General features: G+C 34.8%; 2 protein-coding genes across 2 annotated transcripts; one reads left to right on the forward strand and one right to left on the reverse strand.

Annotated features, from left to right (window-relative positions):
- Nucleotides 1-622: 622 nt before the first annotated feature.
- On the reverse strand, nucleotides 623-9,308 carry U2af38 (U2 small nuclear riboprotein auxiliary factor 38). The gene is made up of 9 exons (XM_071598983.1): nucleotides 9,075-9,308; nucleotides 8,835-8,922; nucleotides 8,647-8,713; nucleotides 8,427-8,509; nucleotides 5,272-5,343; nucleotides 5,036-5,169; nucleotides 4,624-4,674; nucleotides 3,366-3,464; nucleotides 623-872 (listed from the first exon to the last, which is right to left on the reverse strand). The coding sequence occupies exons 1-9, from the start codon at nucleotides 9,116-9,118 to the stop codon at nucleotides 623-625; spliced, it is 888 nt and encodes a 295-aa protein (XP_071455084.1). The 5' UTR covers nucleotides 9,119-9,308.
- A 4,160-nt stretch (nucleotides 9,309-13,468) lies between these two features.
- Nucleotides 13,469-26,087, forward strand: Mnn1 (menin 1). Its single transcript, XM_071598732.1, has 6 exons — nucleotides 13,469-14,039; nucleotides 16,689-16,841; nucleotides 18,837-19,079; nucleotides 19,883-20,090; nucleotides 20,306-20,455; nucleotides 22,526-26,087. Exons 1-6 carry the CDS (start codon nucleotides 13,622-13,624, stop codon nucleotides 23,577-23,579), a joined length of 2,226 nt encoding a protein of 741 aa, XP_071454833.1. The 5' UTR covers nucleotides 13,469-13,621; the 3' UTR covers nucleotides 23,580-26,087.
- The last annotated feature ends 1,279 nt before the right edge of the window (nucleotides 26,088-27,366 follow it).

Consider the following 27,366-nt stretch of genomic DNA (forward strand, 5'->3'; position numbering starts at 1 on the left):
AAAAGTCATGATTGATTAAAAATTTGTACTTACTTGAATTGCTACATATAAATTATCATAACTAAATGAAATCATGAACAATTATATCTTTTTTGGAATGCTACTTTCAACTGGAATTATAAGATACTATAAAATAGAAAGCCACACTTGGTTACCTGTAGTTTTCATTATTTTCAACAGACTGTTAGTTCTTACATTCAGTGGATAGAAGGAAAAGGCTTTTAATGACACAAAACGTTTCTGGATTCTTTTAGCTCAGTAAATCGGTACAGTAACAAACATATTTACTGTCTCTTTCTAATTAGAACTATATGCATTGAAATACACCATGGAAAAATACTACTCAAACACAATAACAAAATTGTCACATCAGCATCTAACTGGGATCACTTAGTACAAAAATATTTCCACTCATTCCACCTCCTCTACACCACCCAAGATGTCCATTAGTTTAAAACAAAGATTTTCAAAGCATTTTCTTCTTTTATTGAATAAAAAGAGCAATCACTTTTCAATAACAGTTTGGAACTTCCAAAAATTATGGTTTCCACTATGGGAAACAAACATGTCCATTAGTTCAGTTTCAAGCACAACACTTGATGGAACAAAGAGCAGAAAAAGGTCAGTAGCGCCCTGAGCGTCCTTCTCTCTCCCTGTCTCGAGACCTGGATTTCTCTCGGCTGCCTCCTCTTCCTCCTCCGCCCCCACCCCCACCACCACCGCCACCTCCACCACCACCCCCACCTCCTCCTCCACCTCCCTTGCCACCACGGCGCTCTCGGGAGCGAGAGCGTCGTTCTCTTGACCTTGATCTGACACGACCTTCTCTTGAGCGTGACCGACGAGGTCTTTCCTTGCTCCTTGAACGAGACCTGCAAAGAAGTTTTGAAATTTGAAAATTTGGGAGTTTTACAGTCTAGAACCCCGCACAATTTTATAGGCACTAATCAAACCAGAATAAATGGGTTATTTACGGCCACAGGACCCATAAATGCTCTCCAAGTTAACCTTTGTAACTATAAATTGACCATCCCAGCCATTCATAAAAATATACCTGAATTTTCATAGATCTGCTGCAAATACACTTTAAAGAGGCTAAGAATTTAATAATAGATTACTAAATCAAGTGACGACTATAATTGCTTAATATTTTACATCAAATTTCCACACAGGTTGAGGTAGGCAATACAAGGTATTGCTGGGAGAGAACCAACACAGCACTCAATCAATATGGCATTTTAATCTTAATTCTTTAAAACTAATTCATAACCTTTCCTTTCTCACTCTGCGCCTATCAATAATCATATCACCTATCGATAATCATACACACACACACACACAAATATCCACAATTGCGAGATAAAATTATATTAGTTAGACTGTACGCAAATGTTAATAAGTATAGGTGTCATCGGGAATTTAGAAAATCAGTTGAGACTAATCATTCATCGGTCTATATTCAAAGAGTAACAATGTTGAAATAATTATTAGTTCCATACAGACAATAAATACGAGCATGTTGGTGGTAATTAAGCATTACAATGCCAGAAGATTAAGTATTATACCTGGATCCTGAGTGGAAAATCTCCTTTTAAACTGATGTAAAATTCAGTTTATCCTTACAAAAACCCCAGAAACATTTAATTACTTCACATTATATTAGAACTAAAAAGGTAAAAATATTACTTTAAACTGCATTTAGCGCATAACTCCAAAGAATAAGTTAACACAATATTGCAGCAAAGTTTTTATTTTGACATCACAGCACATTCCTAGATTACTTTAGCTTTGCTTCACAGATTCGCCAAATAAAGAGGTTTCTTCGTATTACGTCACATCTACAGATTACTAGTACGTAAAATGAGCAAGTTAATCACTTTTAAGTAATTTCTGAGGAAGAAAGTCAGCAAACCAAAAGAGATTATTTTTCATGAAAATTAGTCTTAACATTGTGGACTCTATGCATGAATTATTAATAATTTAGAATTTCATCTCAATAAAAATAATTATAACAAGGGTGGTATAAAAAGTTCTCAGACTTGCACATAGATGCAATCACTTATCTCATGATTTTTTTCTCAAAATGGCACAACTGTGAGTAGAGGCCATGAGACTATACAAGCCAATACATCCAGCTATTCGCTGTATGCAGTTGTTAGAGACAGTTGCAGTGGATGTTTCATTAGCAATGGAAAAAATCAAGTACAGTGAAGTGATAAAATTCTTTATAAAAGAAGTTTTAATGCCTACCAAAATACATTTGAGGATTATACGCAATAATGAGGGAATTCACAACATAATTTAAATGTGGCTGTGAAATCCTCCTAGATGGTCCACATGAAGTACGCCCAAAAAGTGCACCACACCGGAAATCATTGAGAAGTGCATGAAATCAAAACGGATAGGCTGCATTATAATTTAGCACTATTAATTGCACACAATTAAGCCTTCCGCAAGATGAATGCTGCACATGCTCACTGTTGATCAAAAACATTCAGAAGACACTTGCCAAACAGTGCTCAAGGTGCTTTATGAAAAATCAAGAGTGAGTTTCTGAGTCGACACGTGGCAATGATATATGGATTTGCCATTACAGACAAGAATTAAAACAGTAATACATGCAGAGGATAGAGGAGGGTTCTTCAGCTCTGAAGATAGCAAAGACAGCACACTGCTAGTGCCAGAAAGGAATTATGTTGATAGACTATCTTGAAAAAGGTAGTATAATAACTGTGGAGTACTATACTAGCCTTATCATGAAACTGGATGCAAAAAATTGTGACATAAGACTTGGCTTGCAGAGGAAAAATATTTCCATCAGGACAATGCACCTGCCCACTTAAAGTATTTTGGCGATGGGAAAATTGAGGGATTTGCACTATGAAGGGCTAAAACATCCACCCTAAACCCCCGATTTGGGGGTTTAGGGTGGATGTTTCAGCCCCCAATCAAGAAGCAATAGCGGCTATAGAAGAGTACTTTGCAGCATTTCTAGAAGAACACTACTGGATGGAATATATTTATGTTAAAGGGGATAACGTTGGATTAAAATTTTGAAAACATTTTTTGTCATTTTCATCATAAGGCCGAGAACTTTTCAGATCACCCTAATAAATAATTAATATGATTCAACATTGTACTCAGATGTTGAAATATGGGGAGAAATCAGGTAAAATCTTCTTAACATGTGGCCTACTGTAAATTGGGGCATTAAAAAAGCCCAAGACATTGCACAATATATAGATACCCAATAACAGGAAATATATTTCTTAAGTTCTGTGAACATATCAAATTTATAAAGGACTTCAAAATAGAAACAAAATCCAAAATTTTTTGATTTAACACAAAATTGAAATTGCACTCACTTTCTGCCCCGGCGACGGCGACTGTACAGGTATCTCCTTAATTCCCTTGAAATGGGCTTCAAGTGCATGAAGTTACAAAATCCACTTCTGGTGCACTCCCTGAAAAAATAAGAGTAGAGCAACAGAACGTTGCATTACGATATAGCCTGTATGATGTATCACCTTAGATGACCATTACGTTCCCTTTTGGGATTAAGGGACTTAAGCCCCTACCCACACAATCCCTCACGCCAATATCCTCACAGCTGGAATGGAATAAACGGCCCTTCCCTGTCACCTGAAAGAGATATAGTATCTCATGACAATTTCCAAACTAATTCAGGATGAACAGTATGCAATGAAATTGTTAGGTCGCAAAATTCACAGATGAGAACAAACTACTTCAGGATCAATCTTTGGAAAATGAAGTTTGAGTTCAAGAACCGAGTCTGATGTTATATTTTTTGTGTGCGAGAATATACGTCCATCGTCATTCCTACAAGTTCCCCTCGATATTATGTCAACCTAACGAAGGTGTTGAAAATTTTCAACTATCAGCCAACCTAATTACATCCCCCGTTCTGGTCATCAAAGTATACACCATTTATTCAGAGATAATAAATCTAAATAAAATAATTTCAAAAGATTTTACTTATTGAAAAAAAACAACTTTAAATAAATTCTCAAAACAGACCAAAACTTCATATTAACCCTATGGCTCCGTATTATATGTTGGAGAAACAAGATACTGATATCCTGCACATAACAAAGATCCAAGTCATAGTTCTGAGCAATATTTACAAATGATGCGATCATGAAAGTGTTAATTAACTGCATCAGGATCCATGAATAAAATAGGAAATGAAAATAGTGATTCACATGCAAGGAAATAATTTCAGGGCAGTTTTCTCACTCGTTGCATAGCAGCACTTAAGAGCATGGTGCTATCGCATATGAAGACTGCCTGTAATGCAAGAGCCATAGAATTAATATAAAGAAATTGATAATCATTATAAAGAAATTAGGGCATTAATACTTTTTTTAAATATTTACGAGAAACTTAAGCCATGTAAGGCTTTTCAGCAAGATTGTCAATTAAAACAACCAAGTCTTTATAAGACATGAGTTATTATTTGTAATGACAGGGTATTCATTGAAAGAGAAATTGACTTAATTCTGAGATTTATTTTTAAAATGCAAGAATTTGGCATGACTAACAAGACTTTAATCCAGCATGCCTTCAAGAAAAATCTAGCATCCACTAGAACTAAAAAATTACCTTGGTCTTGAAGTTGGCTTCCCAGAACCCCTCTCCATTTCTGCAAGAATACTGTAAGAACATTCCGGTTTATTCTGAAAATTCATTAACTCAAAATAAAAATAAGTGGCAACATGAAATTGTCCCATACAAATTACCATTTGATCTCTTTTTTATAATTACAATAATGGTACAAAATTATTATCAACCAATCCATATTGAAACATGCTAATTGCCAGAAATGGTGAGAACCTTTTCCATTCCTGAAAGCCCAACTTCCACTAGACTCAAGTTAAATGCATGTACATTGGTATTCAATATAATTCATCAAATATTATTTCCTCACAGTATTATAATATTACAACTTTTACATCGATTAAGTTTTATTGGGATAAAAAGGTCCCAAAACAATTCATAAGCACTGCATTCTTACCCCATTTCATATTGACGGCAGCAGGCTTCACGAAAGTCTGTAACTGGACTCAATTCAGCGTAAATAGGTCTACCCCCAAACCAACGATTGTTGAGATCTGCCACTGCTTTTTCAGCATCTTCTTCTTTCCTGAACTGAAAAATCATTTAAATCCTTAATAATGCTTTCTAAATATGACAAAGGAATATGATGCTCAAAGACTACCTTACTGCATCTGATACAGAACAATATTTTACCTTGATGTAAACATTGCCAACAAGGTGATCACCAAGGTTGTCACAAACATTCATCTCTTCTATTTCTCCATACTGTAAATGCGAAGGATATTTAATTATCAAGCACAGAAGAACACCTGGGGTGCCATTACCATTTCATCTATTTCCAATAACTATGAACTAATCACTCAATTCAACAGACTTCATTACAATAAGATAATTCAAATGTAAAATTAAATGATGACTTAAGTTACTAATGCCTTCAAAATGTTAAGAATGTTTGTTAGTCATAAAAAAGATATCCACTTCATTAGAAGTATTAGGTTGAAATAGGGTTTGTTTAGGCAAGTAGCGGCAGCCTTTAGACAATTAGAGTATGCAGAACCTTGTGGACTTCGGACCTCGTCTCCGGTATAATACACCCCTTCCCAAAAAAACAAGAATGAAGTCAGTCTTTTGTAAACCAATTCAATTAGAGTAATGTGTCACATAGAAGATTCGAAGCATACATGAAACTTCAATTTGCAACACGCATCATACTAACAGATTTACTATTGCATCTTAAGAGTACAGTTCCAGTAACCATCACAAGTGTGGCGTGGGCACACGATGTTTCCGCCTATTAATAAAATATTATACTGATTCAGAATAAGATATCTAGAGAAAATATTAATTACTCTATCGTAGCTTTCAATTAGCTGATACTAACCATTGTACACAATAGCATATTATAATTGTAATGGAAATGAATTAACTAAATATTAGGGCTGAAAAATAGCACGTATTTATTTCCAGAGTGGATGTACCACGAAATGCATGGGCAAGGCCAGTAGGAACAGAAGAGAAGATGATTAAGATAAAGTGAAGCATTTGGCATATTAAGTTTTTGCCGAAAACCTCAATCTTAATTTGGTAAAGTGGTCATAAATATTAATTTGAAACACTTGATAAAAAGCAATGCCACAGTAGACTAAAGATTTTAAATTTTCTTTTTGCATGATACTGCACCAAAACTAGATACTAAGCCGTTTTTACTTACAAAATAGAAAAATTTAGTTTTAAATGACCTTTCCAAAGTAATGTTAGTTATTTTTCTTCTGAGGATCTATTTAAAAACAGACCAGAGTATTTTCATACTTATTATTTTTACATTATAATTTTCCACAGATATCAAAGCTAGAAATTGCAGGTCCTTCCCCAAACCTTGAGTAAGATTTTAAAATAACATAACCAGTCCCTATTTACTTCCCCCTTTATAAATGTTTCCAGCTCCAATGTTTCTCAACTGAAAGACTACAGGTATGTAATAATAACTCTCGATGGAAGCACTCCAATAAAATGGAAACAATACCCAGTAAGTAGCCATTTGGCATGAATACATGATCCTGGAGTATTATCTCCATACTGGTGGGGACACAAACCCCATAGAGAGAGGCTGATTCCCCTATATTCTTCCACTCAATGTCCACCCATGAGTATGTATTCATATTTCAAGTAAGCACACTAAAGCAGGTTGAGCAATTTCCAAGGATAGTGCCAACTGAATACAAACAGCTTTTTTCTTTTCCATATTTGTGCTTCGCTTCTCCATTTTAAAACATGAAACAAGATATTCGGATATGGTGTATTTTGCTTTAAACAAAATTACATATGCTGCCTTGTCTCAAATTAATGTCACTAACCAAACATTACGTGGCATCAGCATAGCATGAAATAAGGCCATTAGCACTGTGAATCTGAGTTTTTTATTTTGCTATACCATGACAAACTGTCACACAAAAGACATGTAAAACTCCCAAGATTCTCTCGTCTCCCTCTCCAATAGATGGAACATTCAAATCAAATTCTTCAATAATTGTCAAAAATTATTTTTTTAAGGGACCTGTTTCAGCCTTTACTAGGCACCATTAACTTTATGATAACATTAATTTTGCGGTTAAGTTAGTTAAGTCAGATCAAGCACAATAATTATTATAACTGTGGTGTGACCCTCATAATGCAATAAATTCGCCACATTATCAGAAGAAATGTAGGGGGTTAACAAAATGCTAAAAAAACAAAATTTCTAAGTTGTCAAATCTTCTGTCTGTAAGCACCACAAGAATTATTAATCCTCCGGTGGGACTCTCTTGAAGCACTGAACTCGCGATGTTATCAGCGCAAATGTACAGGAATCTGTTACTTGTTAATGGAGCTAAATATGCTCCCTCTTCGCCATTTAACATTTTATTAAGGAACCACGGCAGTGAAAAATCTTTCAAATGAGGACAAATATCGATAACACGCGACCACTGATCACAGCATTTCTCAAACACTTAAGTCAATTCCTAGTAAGCAAATTAACAGAATAAAAACACAAAAGGAAATTCTTCAACTAAAAATGTTACGAGGTATATTCATTCCATATGGAAAACATACTAGACAATAATAATGATTCGAAACAGCGAGTTATCCGTTTTGCAATAATTTTCTTAGTTTCTCTTGAATAGTCATATTTAAAATAAAAACAATGTTGAACTGAACATCCAAAACAATGCAAGATTGCATCGGTTTAAAATCTTTTTCGGTAAACGTTATTTGGAGAACATAGGGAATGCAAGCTACTGAGTTACCCCTGATAAGTCAATCGATAACCTGGTGGAAAATATACATTCCAGGCTAGTATAACCATCATAAGTTTTTTCTGGTGATCATAGTAATTTATAATAACAAGACTATAAGCCTTGCTGGTACACTTGCTGTACCAAGCCTGCGTTATTTATACCTACTCCATATACTACGAGACGACGATGTGCTATTCAAAACAATATTGAGAGCGCCCATAGTGACAATGACAATATGAACACCACAGCTAATGAATTAAGGGCACAATTGCAAGGTGGGGAGAGCGTTTGCAGAGATTATTCCCCGCTAGCAAGCATATAAGTTTTGATGTGCATCTAAGGTGGTGCAATGTTCCAACAGGTCACACTACAAATATATTTACTTCAAAATAAAACTTGTTCCCTGTTGATAGCGAAAAACGAGCCTTCCCAATGAATATATTAACTCGACTACAATTATTAGATGTTAGTGTCTAAAAGAATACTACTCATTTAATAGCGATAGATTTAATCTTATTAAAATACGAGCATCCAATAACTTCATTCCATTACGACTGAAACTAATCAACCAACCTTATCTTCACATTCCACAAACACGTCCTCAAAAAAGTTATCATAATGCTCCTGCATTTCTTCGTCCGATACATTGGCAACCACTGTAATCATAAAAGCGATGCAATTTGCAACATTTTAGAACCAAGAAAATTTAATTGCAGGAAAATGGTAAATAGTACTTAAGAAATGAAATATATAATCGTTATATGTCCTGAGAAGAACCGCAAAATACACTTACAATGGGAACCGTCGGCTGATTTTGCTGAATTTTGTGGGTTGACATACAGGTTCTGTAGTAACACAGTCTGAAAGAAAATATCCATATTATAATCACAAAGAATTTCATTTGCATTTAGCAATTCCATCGAGAAAACCCTTTCAAGAGAACTCGCCCCCTGTGTCCTACATCTAGATCCTAATACTCACTTGACTAAAAGTAGGTTTGTTGTGGATTCGTGAACATCTATCTCCATGACGACATGCTCCAATTTTGAAATAGAAGGAACAATTAACCCTGAAATAGACGATTTCAAGAGATTTGTATACTCCAAACCCACCAATGATAGTAACTAAAAAACGATTTAAATTAGATGCCATAGACTGAGAAATTATAGTAGAGACAAAATGCCGGATATCAGTTATGGCGTCCGTAGACCCTGCACTTACTTGTCCTTTTCAGTTCCAAAAATTGAAGCCAAGTATTCCGCCATTGCGATTAAAGTATCTTCCTTGAGGCTCACTGACTTCGAAAATCTTTGCAGGTAACCTCTACACAGATAAAATATTAAATTCCATTATAAATTAGACGGAGAAGCATTTTACATCCCAAGTGATATTCACCACCCCTCGGTGACAATGTTCTCTTTCTTCTTGAAGATGTGATGACGTTCGCATTTCCTATTGGTGGAACTACCCGATATTGTTCGACTAACCAATCGTCGGCTACGTTAGAAACGGCGTCGTTTTGTCGATAGTTTGTCGGCACATGCGCAAAACGCAACAAAGTATTGAACGATTCAAAATGCGTGCAAAAATCATGGAAATGGTAAATTATCTTTGGCAAAAAATAATTTCAATCTGATAAATTTAAGAACATGATATTTTGTGTAAAACTTTGGAAAATAAATATATGCCATAAATAGCAAAAATCATATATTATTGAACATTATATTATGAATTGGTTTCCCGCGAAATTACGCACTACAAAATTGTAGATTTGGATTTGTCCAAGATTTACCGTAATGGCATTGTTGTGTAATTAGTTTTTTTTGTTTTAAGAGTGCCTAGTCCTTGCGGTAATGCTCTTGAAGTAGTGACTTTGACAGCTCGTATTTACACAAATCATGCATATGGTGGAGGAAAAGATTGAATGATAAAATACTGTGGATATAATTCATTTATGAATTATATCCACAGAAATCACACATCAGAAATGTGATGCCCCACAACCACAATATAGATGCACAATGAAGAATTAGCCTATATTTCCAAAACATTTCCCTATCATCTACTTCAAAAATAGTTAAAATATGGCATTAAATGGTCAAATTAAAATCTTGGCTCCTCAATTCAAACATTCATATGTTTGCAATATCTTTGCATAATCCACTGAAATTTGCACATTGAAACCCCTAGGGTATTTCACTCTTTTTAATGTGTATATGTCTTCTTATAGGACACCATATAGACCCTCAAAAAATTAAATATTCTTAACATTCTATCTATGTATATCTCTGCCATGTCTGTCTTTATCAAAAATAATATTCATAACTTTCGCACAAATAGTGATATTCACTCTTATTCAACTAAAGATCATCGTAACCTCTCCCCAAGATAACATGAATTACAAATTTAAAAGCCTAATTGAAATGGGGGTAAGAATATATAACGAAGTACTACACTCATTGAAAACAAGTGGTAAATTATGCAATTTCAAATTGTAACTCAGGACACTCCTGATAGAGGGTTATTAATCATTGGATGAATTTTTAAATGATAAGCAGCTATAGTGAATTGGTTTTTTTATCACAGATTGTAATGTATATGCTCATCTTTTTTGAGCATGCTCATATCGTCAAAATGTACCCGTAGTTAAAAATTTTCTCTGTATTCAACGGCTTTCATACCTACATAATATGTATTGTCAGTGGACACTAAAATAATGATTATTTCAATAATCTAACAATATATCCTACTACAATGGCTTCAATCAGGCGCAAAAGGAGAAGAGGAAGAAATAGGTGGCATAAGTAAAGAAATAGCATCATAAACATGAAAACTACTGCCAGATAGTGGACCCCAACAATTTACCAAAATTACCCGTGCTTGAAACACCCAATTTATTTAGGATTCATTCCATTGGCAGGAATTTTCTCGATCAGAAGATGACCCATTTCAATTGTAGTATGCTAAGAGGGGTGATACCAAGAACAGAGTCCAGGAAAATGAGTTCTGAGAATACCTCAAAATCTCCTATTAGATGAACCCTCAGGTGGTTATAAAGTTCCTATACTTGTAATGTTGCCAGTTGAAGCCAGACTTTTACCAATGCCTCAAATTACTCCACGACTTTCCTGCTTATCATGCCTCATGTTCTAAGAAGAATAGAATAGATTATGGCAAAACTTTTCTTACCAGTGATTTCATACTCCACAATTAGTGTTACTGACAGTAGCCATTAAGTTGAATCTGGGAATACCCCAATGAAATTTAATTTGGCCCTCTTGAGTGGAAAGCTTCAAGAAGAAGTCTATGTGGTTGAGCCAGAGATCCTTGAACTGAGGTAAGACTTAAAATGAATTTGTGAGGTTTCCATTATTTTGTCTTGATGATACATTAATACTTTACAATGACAGAATTGTCACGGAAAAGATGAAAGAAATACTTGAGAAAGTCCTGAATGTGAGATCATTTAGGATTGTGTCATATGTTAGGCATAAGAGAAGAGAAAATATTGTTAAGTATGTAGGCAATGTAAAGTACATTAATACTGTTGTATACCATTGCAAAAAGCTATATATTTTACACCTATGATTGAAGGACAGCCTACAACATTTTCACAGTTTCCTCTCAAAATATTGCAAGTTGATAGGTAGGTTTCCAGCAGTATCCTAAAGACCAGCCACTATGCACTCAGCCAGTGTTTTGAGAAATTTTATTTTCTACCAAGATCTTGGACAAAGACTTAATAGTAAGCGTTTATGTAATAGCCTCAAAGGTACCCAGGAGGTATCTAGTTCATATTGCAAAAGAGATGGTTATGAAAATCATACACATAATCATTAATCGTAGGTCGCGGTAGTCCAGTGGGTAGAGCGCTGGACTGCTGACCGGGGGGTCCCGGGTTCGATTCCCAGGCAAGGCACTCTGGGCACCTGCAGCACCACCCAAGCTAAAGTGATTTTTCGGTGCCGTATAGGGCTTAGTACTGGGTGATCTCAATTGATTATTGTGTTTATGGTTTTTTAATCATTAATCCTAAGATGGTTTACACACAAATATTGCAAGTCGTATGCTATCACAGGAGGGGCAAAAGAAATCAAGCAGAGCAGTATTCAATGCAGGCTTAACATGTAAAAGAATCTTAGGATCAAACCAAGAGTTACACATCCAAGGTCACCTTTGCTCAACATGACTTACAGCCTTACATAGGGATGCCATTTTCTGCAGAGGCATAAGTCAGGCAGTGGATGAAGGGGTGCATTTAAAATACATATCTGGTTGAAGAGTTGTGAGACAAAAATATTTAGTTGAATATTAGCCAAGTAACTCACAGTATTGCATCCAGTCTCATCACTCACAGTATGGCAAAATATAGGAGTAGATCTCATCATTTTGTGCTGGAAAGGGTTCTATTTCGGGCTATGGAACTAGCATATGTTCCTACTAGTTCCATAGTTGCAGATTTTCTCACAATTGGTCTAGACAGGGAAAACTAATACGTAGATGGTGGTGTGTATTTCAGGATAAATTTTGGGTTTCTGATGCAAATAATGGAGGAGTGGACAAGGAAGAGATCGCTAAAAGCATACATGGAGTGTCACACTACATGGGTATGAAACTTGGACGACACGAGTGAAGAAAAGGAGACTTAGGTTCTTTTAACAGTGATGCTACAGGAGAATGGTCAAGATGCTGGACAGACAATCTGAAATAGAGGAAAATAAATGGGACAAAACAGCGGAAATTTATTATCAAGACAGTAAACTGAGTAACTTAATGGGTAAAATTTCAGAGGACCAATGTGTGAAATTGCATTAAAATAAGGATGAAAGGTGAAATTGGGAGACATTTAAGCTGTGTATCAACCGATTGACAGCTGCATCTAAGTAAAAGAATTTGACGAGGGAAAATAAAATTAGCCCAATGATGATGCATTTCGTATGTAATTACCTTTCCGAAAACTAACAGACGAAACTTAGATGGAATTTAACTATCAGATAACACAAATTTTAACACATTTAGCACAATTTACAAATTTGAAAAAAGTAGTTAGCACGTCTTAAATATGTGAGAATTTATTTCCGCCTTTTCTATATTAATATCCCGATTTACTTCAAACGGAACCGGTCACGATGGAAATTTCAAATTTCCCAAAAAATCAAATTGAGATGCTGTTGTTTTCTCAACAAAGGATCAATTTCATTATGTGAAGATGTTTTTTAAGCTTTTAAACCGCAAAAATAGTAACACTTTGAAAATCACGTTAAAACCTGCAGTTATGAAAGTTGAATTTAACGTTTAATTCAAAATATACCGAAACTCTCAAACGAACGCATGCGCATTTCAGATTGTTAAAATACTAGCGAAAATCGTTTCTTTTTTTAATTCACACAAAAATATGTTGAACATTATTTCTAAAAATGATTCATTGTTATTTAATGTTAAAACTTCTACTAATTCATACTTTTAAGGCACTAACAATCTTAAACTGAATGATTTACAAGCTGTATACCCCTCTTCTACGTTGCATTCAAATCAGATAAAATGTTGATTAAGGTACACTTGCCAGCCCACTGGCGGAGCCGTAATTGATTAATTGTAATGACCTTCATATGAAAGTTGACACCTCTTTTATTGTATGGTTTTTGATAGTTGTTGGGTGCATCAATGGTTTAACCTTCACTTTATAACAATTACAAATAGTAAATGCTCGGGTAAATGTTTGGTGACAGTTCGATGCGAGTCAATGTTTTGAAGCGTGCTAGTACGACATGGCGGGGTTTCGAGAAATGGCAAAAGGTCATTTCCCGCTACAAGATATTTCATCTGTGGTACGTTTTTTTAAGGAACAGTTGGAAAGTTCATTAGAGCCAGATTTGGCCTTGTTGTCTATCATTGCTGGTGCCGTGGAAAATTCATTGACATGCAGCAGGTCTTTAACAGCGGGAAAGGAAACGGACACGTGTAGTGAAATAAAGCTTCCTCCTCTGGATTATCGTGTTGTGGAGGGCCTGTATAATAAGTTCCATGTATTAGTAAAAGGTACGATTGATTTGTCTCAGTATGTTGTGAACAAGTATGCTTCTCGGGAGCTTGTCAAGAAGGTATCAGACGTTGTTTGGAATTCACTGACAAGAAGCTTCTACAAAGACAGAGCACACTTACAGAGCTTGTACAGTTATCTTACGGGTGAGTTTGTGTAATTAAATATTCTTTAATGTAAACTATTTTATCTTCTTGCCAGTGCATGTCTGCTGCAGTGTTGAGCATAAAAATGTTCTCGGATATAGGGCCTTCGTTATCATGTTGTAGGAAGATGCATTGATACTTTTCGATTGTATTAGGCAGTACGTGGATGCTATCCACTAGTACTGTCACAATTATTTGACGGGGACTTTGAACTACCAAAAGTCTACATCGGTATGACTGAAGCAATTAGCTGGGCTTTGACATCTACCTACTAAATTGGGTTACTAGAGTATTAGTCAGCACTAAGCTTCATTGGGTCTATATTTTGCTATTTCAGCCCATCAAGAGTTTGCCTTTAAGTTAGCATATATCTTTTTGTTGTCTCAGGCGTAACTTTGTGGAATTTGCATAACATATTGAAATGTAATGAAATAATTGACTTTGTAATTCCACACACTTTAGAGTAATAAAGTGTGTGGAATTACAAAGTCAATTATTTCATTACATTTCAATATGTTAGCATATATCCCCTATTTTTTGGTGATCGGGTTTGTTACGTACATAACATAAAGGTGTTAGAAGAATTAACCTCATTACTGACATTTTTGAAGCTCCTTCACTTATTTTGTGATGTTCAGGGTTAGAGACCAAAATTTCTATTTCTTTAATGAATGCGTCATAGTTCGAGTGATTTTGTTTTGTACATTCGGTATCTACTTGGACTGGAAAGGAATCACAGCCTCGAATTTAATACGAATACAGTTTTACTTTTCGTATTTTTAGCAAGAGAGATACATTTACATTTAGGTTTATTGAACTTTGGGAAACAATTTCAGTGAGAGTGAAAGGTGTGACGTGGTAAGCATTCTGTGGATGGGGTCACTGGGTAAGAGAAAAAGAAATGGAAAATCATCTAGGCTTCCATTGCTAGCGCGCATACGTCGTTTCAGCTTCCCCTCCTCAACCCCCTTTTTACGCCCCTAATGTCGAATCCTTATAACCTTCATATTATGGCTGATAGAGACATTTTTAGGAGTTTATTGACTACGGCTTGTAACTTATTTTGTTAGTATGAAGTTCGAGTATATAGGCATAATGGACCCAAGCTTTCGTTTTGTAAATCAATGAATAAAATGCTATCATGAAAAACATTTATGAGATGTTCACATTTTTATTTTGTAAATTGACGTAATATTACGGGAAATTTTCTCGTCCTAATTTTCGTAGATGCTCATAACAAAAAATTTGGGATACGTTTTCCAGTAAGGTTCGATTCGTTTTTATTGTAATGTATGACATCTTGCAATGTAAAATTATATATTAAATACAAGTATTTATTCTTAAGGGACCCTTGAACTTGGTACAAAACCACAATGGTTTTACTGTGATGCTCACAGATTGGGTGATATACAGTAATTGTAGCAAATATTTATTGGGCTGCCATTTGGCACATCAGTATTGTCAGGTAGGCTAAATAGCAACCCGTATCATTTTACTCACTACTCGAAATTTATCTTTGCATTATTCATTGTTGAAATTTTCACATAAAAGAGTACTTTGGTGATTAGTTACAAAATTTGATGTATTTTGTGCAGGCATCCAAAATGCCTTCACGATGTGGTAATTTACGTTTACCGCAAAACCAAGGTGTCATTTTTGTTGAGTTGTGCATTTAGCTGCAATTCATGATATCAAACTAAATTTTGTCAGCTGAATACAGTTAAGAAGATTCTTTTATTAAAAACAAAAGGGTTCATCATGCAATCCTTTTCCATCTTGAAGTAAGATGGGAAAGGATTGCATGTTGAAGTTTGTTTGGAATCCAATGCACTGACAACCCCAGCAAAGGGCCTCCAATTAGCAAGATTTTTATATTTATTGTAGATTATTAGAAGTTGTATATTTTAATTATGCTAATAACCTCAGGGTGGCACTTTTTAAGAAGAAACGATTTGACATATTGTCAAGCTCTTACCCATGTGGCCCTTAAAAAGAAGTTAATTATTATGATATATTCTAGTGCCTCAAACCAAATTTTTATGCCTTGTATGGAATCAATAAAGAATAATATGTTTAAAGTCAAAAATGGGTTATTTTTATGTCTATTTTTGCTTATTCCTATTACTCGAACATGATGTTTTCTTGTGAAGGCCACATCTCTAGAATGTTTATGGGTTGATAATTTATTTAGGGAACTCATGAGAATTAAAGCGTGTGATATTATAAAATAGCACAACCAAGTATCATAATTTTCATTGTAAGTGTCTTTTAAATAAAGGGATTATAACCAGTATAAGCCCTGCATTTTGATTCATAGAGAAAGAGACCATGTCCAAAAAAACACGAGGTTGTCCTAATAATCATATTACACATTTTAAAAATTATGAATAATATATGCACAAATAAAATATCCACTAAACTCTCATGTGAACCAGAGCAAGATGTGATGAGTATTTAAACCTATTATATAATTTTTTTGATTTTTGGTGCCATTTGGTTGTTTCTATGAGCATTCCCAGAACCATGTGTGTCCAAATTTCCTTTAAACATGGATGTAAATAGACTTGAATCATTTTCATTTCTTCTTCAATTGTTATTGTGCACTATGGCTCTTGGCATATTTATTTGATTTGAATCTAATTTCAATAGGGAACAAGTTGGATTGTTTTGGTGTTGCATTTGCTGTGGTTGCTGGATGCCAGGCTTTAGGCTTCAGGGATGTTCACCTGGCTTTATCGGAGGATCATGCCTGGGTCGTATTTGGAGAAAATGGCTCGGAAACTGCTGAGGTCACTTGGCATGGTAAACTATACAATTCCACTTTTTCTATGAATATACTTAAAATAATTTATTAATGCAGGAATGCAAACGTTGTGTCTAGTAAAACAATTTTATCTCAATCATTCAACTTTTCAAGTACCTATGTTGATTTATTTCGACGTATATTCACTGCACATCCAGTGGGTTGTAACCCTCTCCCTAATGTCCTTATGCAAAAATAATTGGCTCATCCCTTCAACCATCGCTCTCTACCTATTTGAGTAATAAATTGTTATTATTTAGATTATATCTCCTCAATACCTCTCATAGTTAATCTCTTATTTCAACTAAAGCTATTTCTCCCAACTCATTAACTATGTCTATCTTCAAAAATTAGCTAAGTGAAAACAAAAGACATATATGATGCCAGATTAGACACTTTCAAATTCATCCGGTAGAAATAAATTAAGAAAGGGGGAGGTGCTATTTTTTCACGGAAGTCACAGTATGCTAGGCTGGGGCTTGAAGTGAGTATTTTATAGATTTACAGGGTGAATTTACTGCTGCACTATCCCAAGGAAGTAAAGAAATCAACATATACACATATAGACGGGAGTGTGTTAGTTCAGGGATAGGGCGTTGGACTGCTGACTGGAGGGCCAAGGTTTGATTCCCGGACACACTGCTGGTCACCCTCAGCTTCAGTCAGGATATGTGATTTTTTGGGGACTAGATCTTCCTGGGGAACCATAACCTGCATAGAGGAAGGAACTGACCCCCCCTACCCTAATGTGTGAATTTCTCGCCGTGTAGGGCCTAGTAATGGGTGAACTCTACCAAACCGACCTTCGGCTTGATTACAATGTTTATGGTTTTATGTATACATTTTTAGATATGTATGTGATAACTCTACATTCTATGTAGATATAATTTTTGCTGTTGTTTTAATGTGAGTTGGATTGTTTAATAATAATAAGTTTATTTGTCCAGAGACTGCAGCATACAAAAAATTGTACACATAGTATAGGATACATCAAGGCTTTAAATATGACTAGGCACGTCAAGACACGTTAAGGCATTAAAATGACATATTATATTAAATATAACAAGGCACGTCAAGACACATCAAGGCATTAGATATCACTTATGATAATTAAATATAATTATAGGTAATTCACGTACTTTATTTGACGTACAATTTATGCTTACATTGTGATACATATTGTATTAATACAATAATATATACAATAATACACAATGTAATACATATACCTATTCTAAGTTTCATGTTCCATGAAATTCCTAATAGAATAGAACAAATTCCTTTGAAGAAAAGCTCTCAATTTCTGCAAAGGAATTTGTTCTATACTATTAGGAATTTCATGGAACATGAAACTTAGAATAGGTATATGTATTTCATTGTGTATTATTGTATATATTATTGTATATATTATTGTATTAATACAATATGTATCACAATGTAAGCATAAATTGTATGTCAAATAAAGTACGTGAATTAATTTATTAAAGAATGTATCCCCATGCAAACTGGCTAATGAAGATTAGAATTGTATGGTGTTGCCTCAACCTTTATCCTAAATCTCTTCCGTTCTCTCATAAACATGTCACTTCAGACTATTATATTCTTTGCTTCTGTGTGAATACCTAAATTGTATCCTTATTATCCCCATTTCTTAAATAACATATAGCAAATAACGTTACAGAAATGCTTGAGCATGTAGTAATTTTGGATTGTTGCCAATGTGGAATGTATACCGAATGAGATGGGGCGAACCATGAGTGGTCAATATACTGAAGAGGAGCTACCAAATAGTATTTTTGTTTGTATTAGTAAAAAACAGCTATTTCTTAGGTTTCCTAAACAGCAGTGTAAATCCAAAGAGATATTGGTGTAAGCCCCCACAAGAGATGTGGTGTATTTCACTTCCTCTGCTACACATGGCTTTTTTAATAGAATTGTTTAAGTTTAATATCATAAGGTACTGCATAATGATTGGCTTAATTTTATCTTAAAAGGAAAAGGGAATGAGGACAAAAGAGGGCAAGAAATTGGAAGAGGTATTGGTTCACACTCATGGCTATATATGAATGGTTATCCAGTGATATGCACACGCGTAATGGAAGTGGCAGCCCTTGTCTCTGCAATAAATCCCAGCCTAACAGGTTCCAGTGATTCACTAGAAGTGGCACTTCTTCAGCAAGAGCTTCTTTGGCTTCTTTATGACTTAGGGCACCTCACAAAGTATCCAATGGCATTGGGTAAGTTACGTTTCCCGACTAAAGGTATTAATTGTCAGTATTCATTTAATCACATCTGTATTCAAGTATGATTCATTTTAAGGTTAGCTTTTGTTTTGAGCTAAAATTAAAAATATAATTGACGTAGTAAAATTGCTGTGAGGCATGACTCTGAGATCACTTGATTTCTAAACTTTATGTATACACTCTCCTGTATACAAGCCATATGTTTTCATCTTATTTTACTGGCAGTGCTTCAAAAAAGAGAGCATCACATGAGACTCAGGAGAGGGTATTCAATACCTGCCAGTGTAAGTTAACCATATTGACTGCTGGATGGTGAAATTTAACAAAGATTATCTGGAAAATTTTGTATAAACAAAAATGCATTGAACCAGCAGCCTAATACACATTAAATAAAAAACGATTGCAATTAATAATTTTCCACTGCTTTTCAGAAGAATTGATTATCTAGAACTCATGAATTAATGCAAAATAGGTTCCATTGATTTGTTAAGGATCGTTAGGTGAGGTATGGCCATTCTAAATTGTCTCTGCTTCAATAATTTAATATATATGTATGTATAAACATATTTAACATCTTAACAGAAGTGAAAGGCAAGATGGAAATATTGATGTAAATGATTACAAGAATGACACTAAGGTATGTTTTTAAGGAGTTAATTATAGTCATTCAAATCATATCTTATATACTTGATGGTTTAGTAGGCGTAAATTCTCCAAGTTGGTAAAAAAGATCATATTTTCCCAGAAAGTAATCCTCTTTTACTTATCCTTCTCTTATAATATAATCCTTTTTTTAGGGAATTTGGGTGATCTAGAGGAAATAGCTCCAACATCTGGGAGGCCTCCATGTTCTGTTCTTTTTGAAGAGGCTGTTAATTCAGCAAGATTGTATTATAATAATCAGCATGTATATCCATATACATACCAAGGTGGATATTTTTACAGAAGCAGTATGTACAAAGAAGCTTTTGAAAGCTGGGCTAATGCTGCAGATGTGATCAGGCAGTAAGTTCCATCCCTGGGTTTTTTTATATTTTGCTTTGAACTGAGAGCTTATTTTGCATGTCTGATGTATTTTCCTGTAGTCAGTGATCTAATATTGAATTATATGTATCATCAAATGTGTATTGTATATAAGCTCTAGATCTTTTGAAGACTACATAGCTAATTCTTAATTCTTTTAGTGATCATAAATAACATGGCTCTTCTTTGAATCATAGGTACAATTACTCCCGTGATGATGAAGAAATATACAAAGAATTCCTTGAAATAGCAAATGAACTTATCCCACATATAATTAAAGTTGTTAGTTCTGGGCACAGTGCGAGGTCTATTCTTAAGGACCCGGAGTGTTTTGCACACCTATTGAGGTAAAGTATTAAAAAAAAGTATCTAATCAATGTGATGCAACATTTATTATATTATGTACTTGATTTAGCCATTGTCAGTCAATCATATCATTGAACAATATTTGTTTTCTTGTACAATTTATGTTTATTAGCCAACTGCAACAAATTTATAGTATTACAATGGTTTGATATTCATATAATTGCAATGCAATGTATGAATAAGTAACCAAAGCAATATTAGTCAACCAGGTTATCCTGGTTCATTATGTATGTTTGTTTCAACCTTGTTGCAAACTAGTTAAAAAGGTAATCTAATGATAGTAGTGATGATTTGCTGTTAGAATTGTGTGTCACATTTGTAAATCCTCTAGGAGACTGCTGATGGCTATCGCTGAAACATGAAAATAAAAGAATACTTAATTTGAAATGGCAAGTGAGGCACTCCAATTGGGGCATAATAGCAATGCAGTTGAATTATTTTCTCCAAACTTCCATAAGTAGACCAGTTAATAAATAGACCTTTGCATACGTATAGTAGCCTACTATCCTTCATGCCTGACTAGTGCCTGTGAGAAGTTATTTTTCCCATTGGCATGCTATGGGTACTTACTCATAACTGGTTAGAATATGATGTCTGAAATCTTTCCAGGTTCACCCCATGCAGCTCTCAACATTTTTCAAAGTCATCACTCTAATTTCTCTTGTCTTTGATTGTTAGCTGTTGGTAGTCATTGGTACTAATGTCTGAGAGAGATTGTTATGAAGCTCTGTGAGAATTATGAATCATACAGTTGAAGACTGTATGATTCATAATTACTACGTACTTCAATGGCTTCACGTTGCAGAAAGTTTCCATTTTAGAAAAGAAATTGACTAAACACACAAAATTTCATCTTGAATTTTATCATTGCAACACATGTTAGGACACAGGACACAAATCCTTGTGTCATTTCAAGTGAAAATCAGTTCTCTTCATATCTATACCCTACACATGGGTAAAGGAAGGAAGATGGTTTTCCATGGGTTCCACCATGATTTTTGTCATTTAGAGCTTGGGTATAAGTGTTGGTGTACTCATGCATATCAAGAGTACTTTTCAGGTGATAGAGATTTTTTTTATATTGTAGCCAAAATAATTTTTTTTAATGAAAAAAATCACCTTCAGATGGAGTTTCATTTATATTCCCTATCATGTCAGTTACCATCATAATGCAACAATTTCAGTTAATTTCTTGTCATTTTGCTTTCTTAATATCTTGCATTGATGTTGAAGCTATCCATTAAGATTTTGTGCCAAGATTGGTTTGAAGATTTTCCTAAAGAATAATTTCAAAATAAAACTTTGTAAATCTGCCTGAAAAATAAATTTTAATGTAACCCTGGTTTCTCTGTGGTGCGGCATCATCAGGCAAAGAAGTTACATCCATACAGGTGTAACTTCTTAGCCTGATGATGCTGCACTGCATTGAAACTTGGGTTGAATTAAATTTTATTTTCATGTGGATTTATAAAGTTTTATTTTGACATTATTCATCATGGAACAATTCCACAGGGTAACACTTGTAAGGATTAATCTTCCTAATGTTCCCCACCCCCGCAATTACTGTATGGCCTTTATATTACTTCTTTGACAAATGAATGCTTTTGAGCTTCATGGGGGTTGTCGTTAATTTCTTGATATTTTATATACTATTACACAATGGTAAGCCAAAAATTACCTTTCAAGTGCTTTGAGTAAATTCCTTGCAATACTGATTAAAAAACAGAAAAGTGCTCCAGAGCACCACCTTGGATCCTTATCTATAAACATTAGGTCTCTTGTTTGTGCCAAGTAGCATTCTCACTTGAACAATAGTTCAAAAGGTACATAATAAAGAAAAGTGTGGTCTCTTTATTTTGCTTTCATGTATTAGTAGAAATAATTTTTGTTATTTTATCCATCACAGGAAATGTCTTATTGCTTAGTTTAAACTTTGAGCGTGATGCAAGTGATTCAAATGAAATTGTGTTCCCTGTTTCAAACTGTATGGTGCATAATTTGAAAACAATCCTTTACTTAACTATTTTGAAATCCATGCTATTTTCTTGCAGATTTTATGATGGGATCTGTCAGTGGGAGGAAGGTGCTGCTACTCCTGTTCTCCACATTGGATGGGCTCGACCATTGGTGAACACAATTTCCAAATTTGATGCCGAGGTGCGCTCACAAGTGATCATCATGAGTGACAATGGCCGCTATATGGATGATGAATATCACATAAACGATCATGAAAGGGAAGGCACGTTGAGTGAAAAGAAGGGTGTTAAGGAAAAATTGTTTGCTGGCCAAAAAGTTTCTGGTGCTCACGAAAACAATAATAATTATCAGGTTCCCGGGTCTGCATCTGTCACATGGAACTCGAGGGAGCTTCTTCAAGGGAAAATAGCCAAAGAAGAGGAAGATACTCCACCTCACCCAACTATAGCTGCATTGACAGAGGCATGTGCTGAAAATATTCTAAATCGGGACTATTTGCTTGGCAGTGGGCAACCATTTGTTCCTGCTCCAGTCTCCTCAACCTCCTCGGATGAGGAGGAGGTAGCCGAGGGTAAAGCTGAAACTGATGCACTCCTCCCAGAGGAAAATTGTGCACCTGGAAAATCTCAGTTAGTTCCAATAGCCAATGGTGGCAGGAAGGGAAAGAGAGCGGCTTCTGAATCATCTACCAAAGTACAAGTGAAGAAGCCTTCTCAAACTGCAGTCATACCTAAGAACTTGCCAAATCAGGAAAATGAGAAACCAGCAGAAGCAAAACTGGAGAATGCACCTTTCCAAGAAAAACCACCCGAGCAGATGAATGTGGATGATGTAGGAAAAGGCAAGCAGAAGAAAATGGAATTAAAATGCTTGGAAAATTCTTCTGAATTGAGATCTTGTTTGACTCTACGTAGTCAGAAGATGACAGGGCTAAAGGACTTACTTCTGGCTGAAAAGCTAAACACGCATGCAATATCTTTACAACTAACAGCACAGTCACAGGTTCATGTGACAAAAAAGAGCCGTGGGTTAAGTCTTCCTGGTGCTGGGCAGGAAATAGGAGAACCAGGGGGGCAGAGTGTCATAGGCAATACTACAAGTAGAGCTAAAAGAGCAAGAAGGGAATAGGGAAGTGTAAAACATTAGCCCTATCCCTTTGTATGCCTATATTTCATAGGCCTCAATTGTTGATTTGTATAGAAGAGCAAAGTACAAAAATGATTTTTCATGGTTTCAAAGTTATTTTTTTTAAAAGGTTGGCTAGTTTTTTGATAGTATTAAATACTTCATTTACTGATGAGGTGTATTATCAACACTCACCTAACTTGTGGTTAAGAGACTTGATATTTTGTAGAATTTTAAAGACTAGCAAAATATTTTGCTGCTTGTTTGTTGAAAATTATACTAATCAGGACTCCACTAACAGATTATTCCCAAGATATGTATAACAAGAGTAAGATAATGTCTTATTTGTCAAATCTGGGGTCTAAGGATATTGAATTTCTTTATTCCAGTATGTTGATCAGTACTTGTTGTGAGAGATGGTTACTTATATTAAGAAGAATATCACTTGTTATATTCTTTAGTATTAAGCTGTTATGTAACACTAATCCTACTGATCTCCAAAAGTGGTGCATGCCATGCTTACAATTAATGATAGTACATATATTGCATCTGTAGTTCAATATCTGAATTACAGAAAATGCATAAATAAGGTGCTTAGAATATCATATGTCAATGCCGTACATTGTAAATACTTAACAGATCAAGTGATTATTTCTTTATGTATAAATTATTACTTAATGCCTTGATCTATGCTAATATAAGTTTTGTTCGATAGTCAGAACAAAAAAAATTGTCTGATCTGAGCCATTAAAATCATTCTGTTTAGGAAAGCTGCCACTTACTCTGGAAAACTTGGAGGAGTGGTATGTATCTACTGGTTTTATAACTGCATGTTCAGTATATGAGCTAATAAGCAAAAGATTTGCACAAAATGTTTTTTTAGAAAATAAGACATTCCATTAATAGAAATGTTTACTGGAATAGCCTAACTTTTAATTGATCCTGCTGGACAGGATGCCGTTCACTTCAGTTTGGTATCACAGGGTCAACTGTGTAATACATCATAAATATTACTGTATGTATATAATTTTGTATTTACCTGATTTGATCTGATTAATTTTGTAACAATGATACCTGAATCTCCCTTGATATATTCTTATGGTAAACACATAATTTTTTATCCCATTTCCTTGGTATTAGATAATAATTAATTTGAAATAATACTTAAGTTTGCTCTATGAAGTAGATGTGCGTGTGCATCTCAGATTTATCTGATTGACTTTTCAATGTCCGTTTGGTTTTAATAAACTTATCCTACATAGGTCTACTCAAATCGTTTAAAGTTATGAATTTGATTTTGGAAGAATATTTTTGCTATATGTCTGCTTATAATTAGTATCGGTGAAATATGCAAGTTCTGTATGCATTGGTTTAGAACATTAAATGCTAGTAGAAGTTACTGTTAATCTCAGTTTAATAATTTCTATTAAAATACAACTTTTAATTAATGCTTACCTTCCTCCTCTTACAATCTATTACTCAAATTTTAATTGTAGATATTGACCCTGCTTTTAGGTTTGTTTGGTTATTGAGTTTTAGCTTTGTAATTTCAGAAGTTCAAGTGTCCAACAGTACATTTATTTTTATTCATGGAACACTCTTGAGAGTATACATCTGGATTACCTGTAGAATTTAGATTCTAATTCCATGCTTTTTTCTCAGTATGAATACCGGCAGTATGGAATTGAAATTGATGTTCATTTTTTTAGATTTTAAATTGTTTTAAACTCATTGTATCGAATGCTTAGCATTGACTAAGCATTCATTAAGACTGTGATTTCAGAAAAAGTAATGAATAAGAAAGTCAGTATTTTTGTAAAATGTCTGTAAATGTGAGGTTAGCTCTCTGTGTTGGTGAATTTGCCCAATGGATTCGGCATTACTTTGCCCAATGAGTTTGTGTTGCATTGTTAATGTTGTCATGTGTTGAGGGGATGAATGTTGAATGGCTTAAATGTTTCCTGGCCAATACTCTTTATGAATTATTTTCGATTAAATGAAAATGATTGTGTGTTATTTTTTGAAGGATGTTTTCAACTATATGAGGGCATATATGTAGGTTCTAGTCTTACATTTCTGTGCTGTAGCAGCCATTGGAATGTTGAAGTGTGGAAGTTACTTATTCAGTGAAGAATCTGCAACCCTAAACAAGTATTTAATGTGTGTACCTTAAAGGCTATAAATTAATGATTAGCCATTGTAAATAGTGTGTATGTTGAATGTTTGAAGTGAAGGGATAAATATTCCTTTTTACTAGATTAAATTTTAAAAAAGTATAATTTTATATGAATCAATTTCATTGATTTGTAATTGCTCTACTTGTGCACAGTGTGTAAATGTATGAGAATACTTAAATGTTATGAAAAATTTTGGAGCCATCTGTCTCTCTGAGCATTTGATTGTGCCCCCGAGGGCTTTCGTTTACTTATATTATTCATCCTTGTAAAGAAATTATTTATTAAAATTATGGTAAATTTGCTATTGTTTGCAATAAATGTTTGTTTTGCTGGATTGTGTTGTGCTTACTTATTGTTGTTAGGTTAGAAAGGATGTAGTTGTTTCCCATGGCCCTCAATATCCTTTTGCTGTTAACATATGCGAGATTTCAATTCTAATGGTTGGATCACTCTCAGATGATGCCAACTGTTGAGAACGGGGAAACTCGATTCATGTACGAGGCCTGTAGAAAAGGTGACTTTTCCCTTACACAGTAGTGATGCTAGGGCAATGCCACTGTGCACAGTGGGAGGAGATGACTTAATGTGCATGCCTGAGTTTGGTATTGACTTGAGTATGGCAGTGACTGGCTCACTCCACCTTAGAGTGAGCCAGTCACTGCCTGCTAGCCACAGAGCGAGCTGCCGTACGCATTCATCAATTTTTGATTTCTCTCAAGATGACTGAATTAGTTGATTTTTTTGGGTCATTCAGTTATCCCAGTGTTCAGAAACTTGGGAGTAGTGTTGGTTGGTAGCATCTCACAGGTCCTGTGCTGGAGATGAGTCATGGGTGTATGGGTATGCACATGGCACAATATAAGAGGTAATTGATGACAGAGACCTTCAGTAAATAAATTTGAAATCGAGTTTACAGTGAAATGAGGAAGTAGAAAATGGAAACAAATAGGAAAACACTGTACTAGGCAGGGTGAGGAGCAGAGGATGATGTTAGGAGAAATTTGAAGGCAGTGAGAAAGTAGCTGCAGAGCGTATTAAATGTTAGTGTAATAATGCTTAATTCCAGGATCTATCAAAAACTTACCTTAACTGCTAGGCTGTTGCCAATATTAAATTAACGTTTGCCCACTGATCAAGGGAGATTTTTTATGGAACCAGGGACTACACACTGCTATACTTAAAGAAAACCCATTTAACATGATTGTGAATTCCTAAACACTTTTCACTACAATAAAATACTGTTTAACTCCACATAGCATTTGCCTCTTACCATTCATTCCAACATGCCTAGTTTTTTCTTCTATCTCTATTTTGATCCCAACATTCTCCCCTCCATCATAATATTTAAGTCCATTACCATGAAACATGCCTGTAGCCACTTTACTTGGTGTCTTAAAAGTTCTACCAACAACCTTCTCCTGCCATACCTATTAATTTTCCTTTCAGTCCACATAATATATGAAGGAAGGATCTGAAATACCACAGGGAAATTTACTATGGAATAACAGTGGGAGATAAGTCTGTAAAAAGATTAGCCAAGAGAAATGAGAGGTGACAGGCTGGAAAGTATCTAATACTAGGCATTGAATGCTACAAATGTGATAGTAAATTAC

The sequence above is a fragment of the Hetaerina americana genome, unplaced genomic scaffold (assembly GCF_022747635.1).
Source record: "Hetaerina americana unplaced genomic scaffold, ioHetAmer1.1.p SCAF_10, whole genome shotgun sequence".
NCBI classification, from domain to species: domain Eukaryota; kingdom Metazoa; phylum Arthropoda; class Insecta; order Odonata; family Calopterygidae; genus Hetaerina; species Hetaerina americana.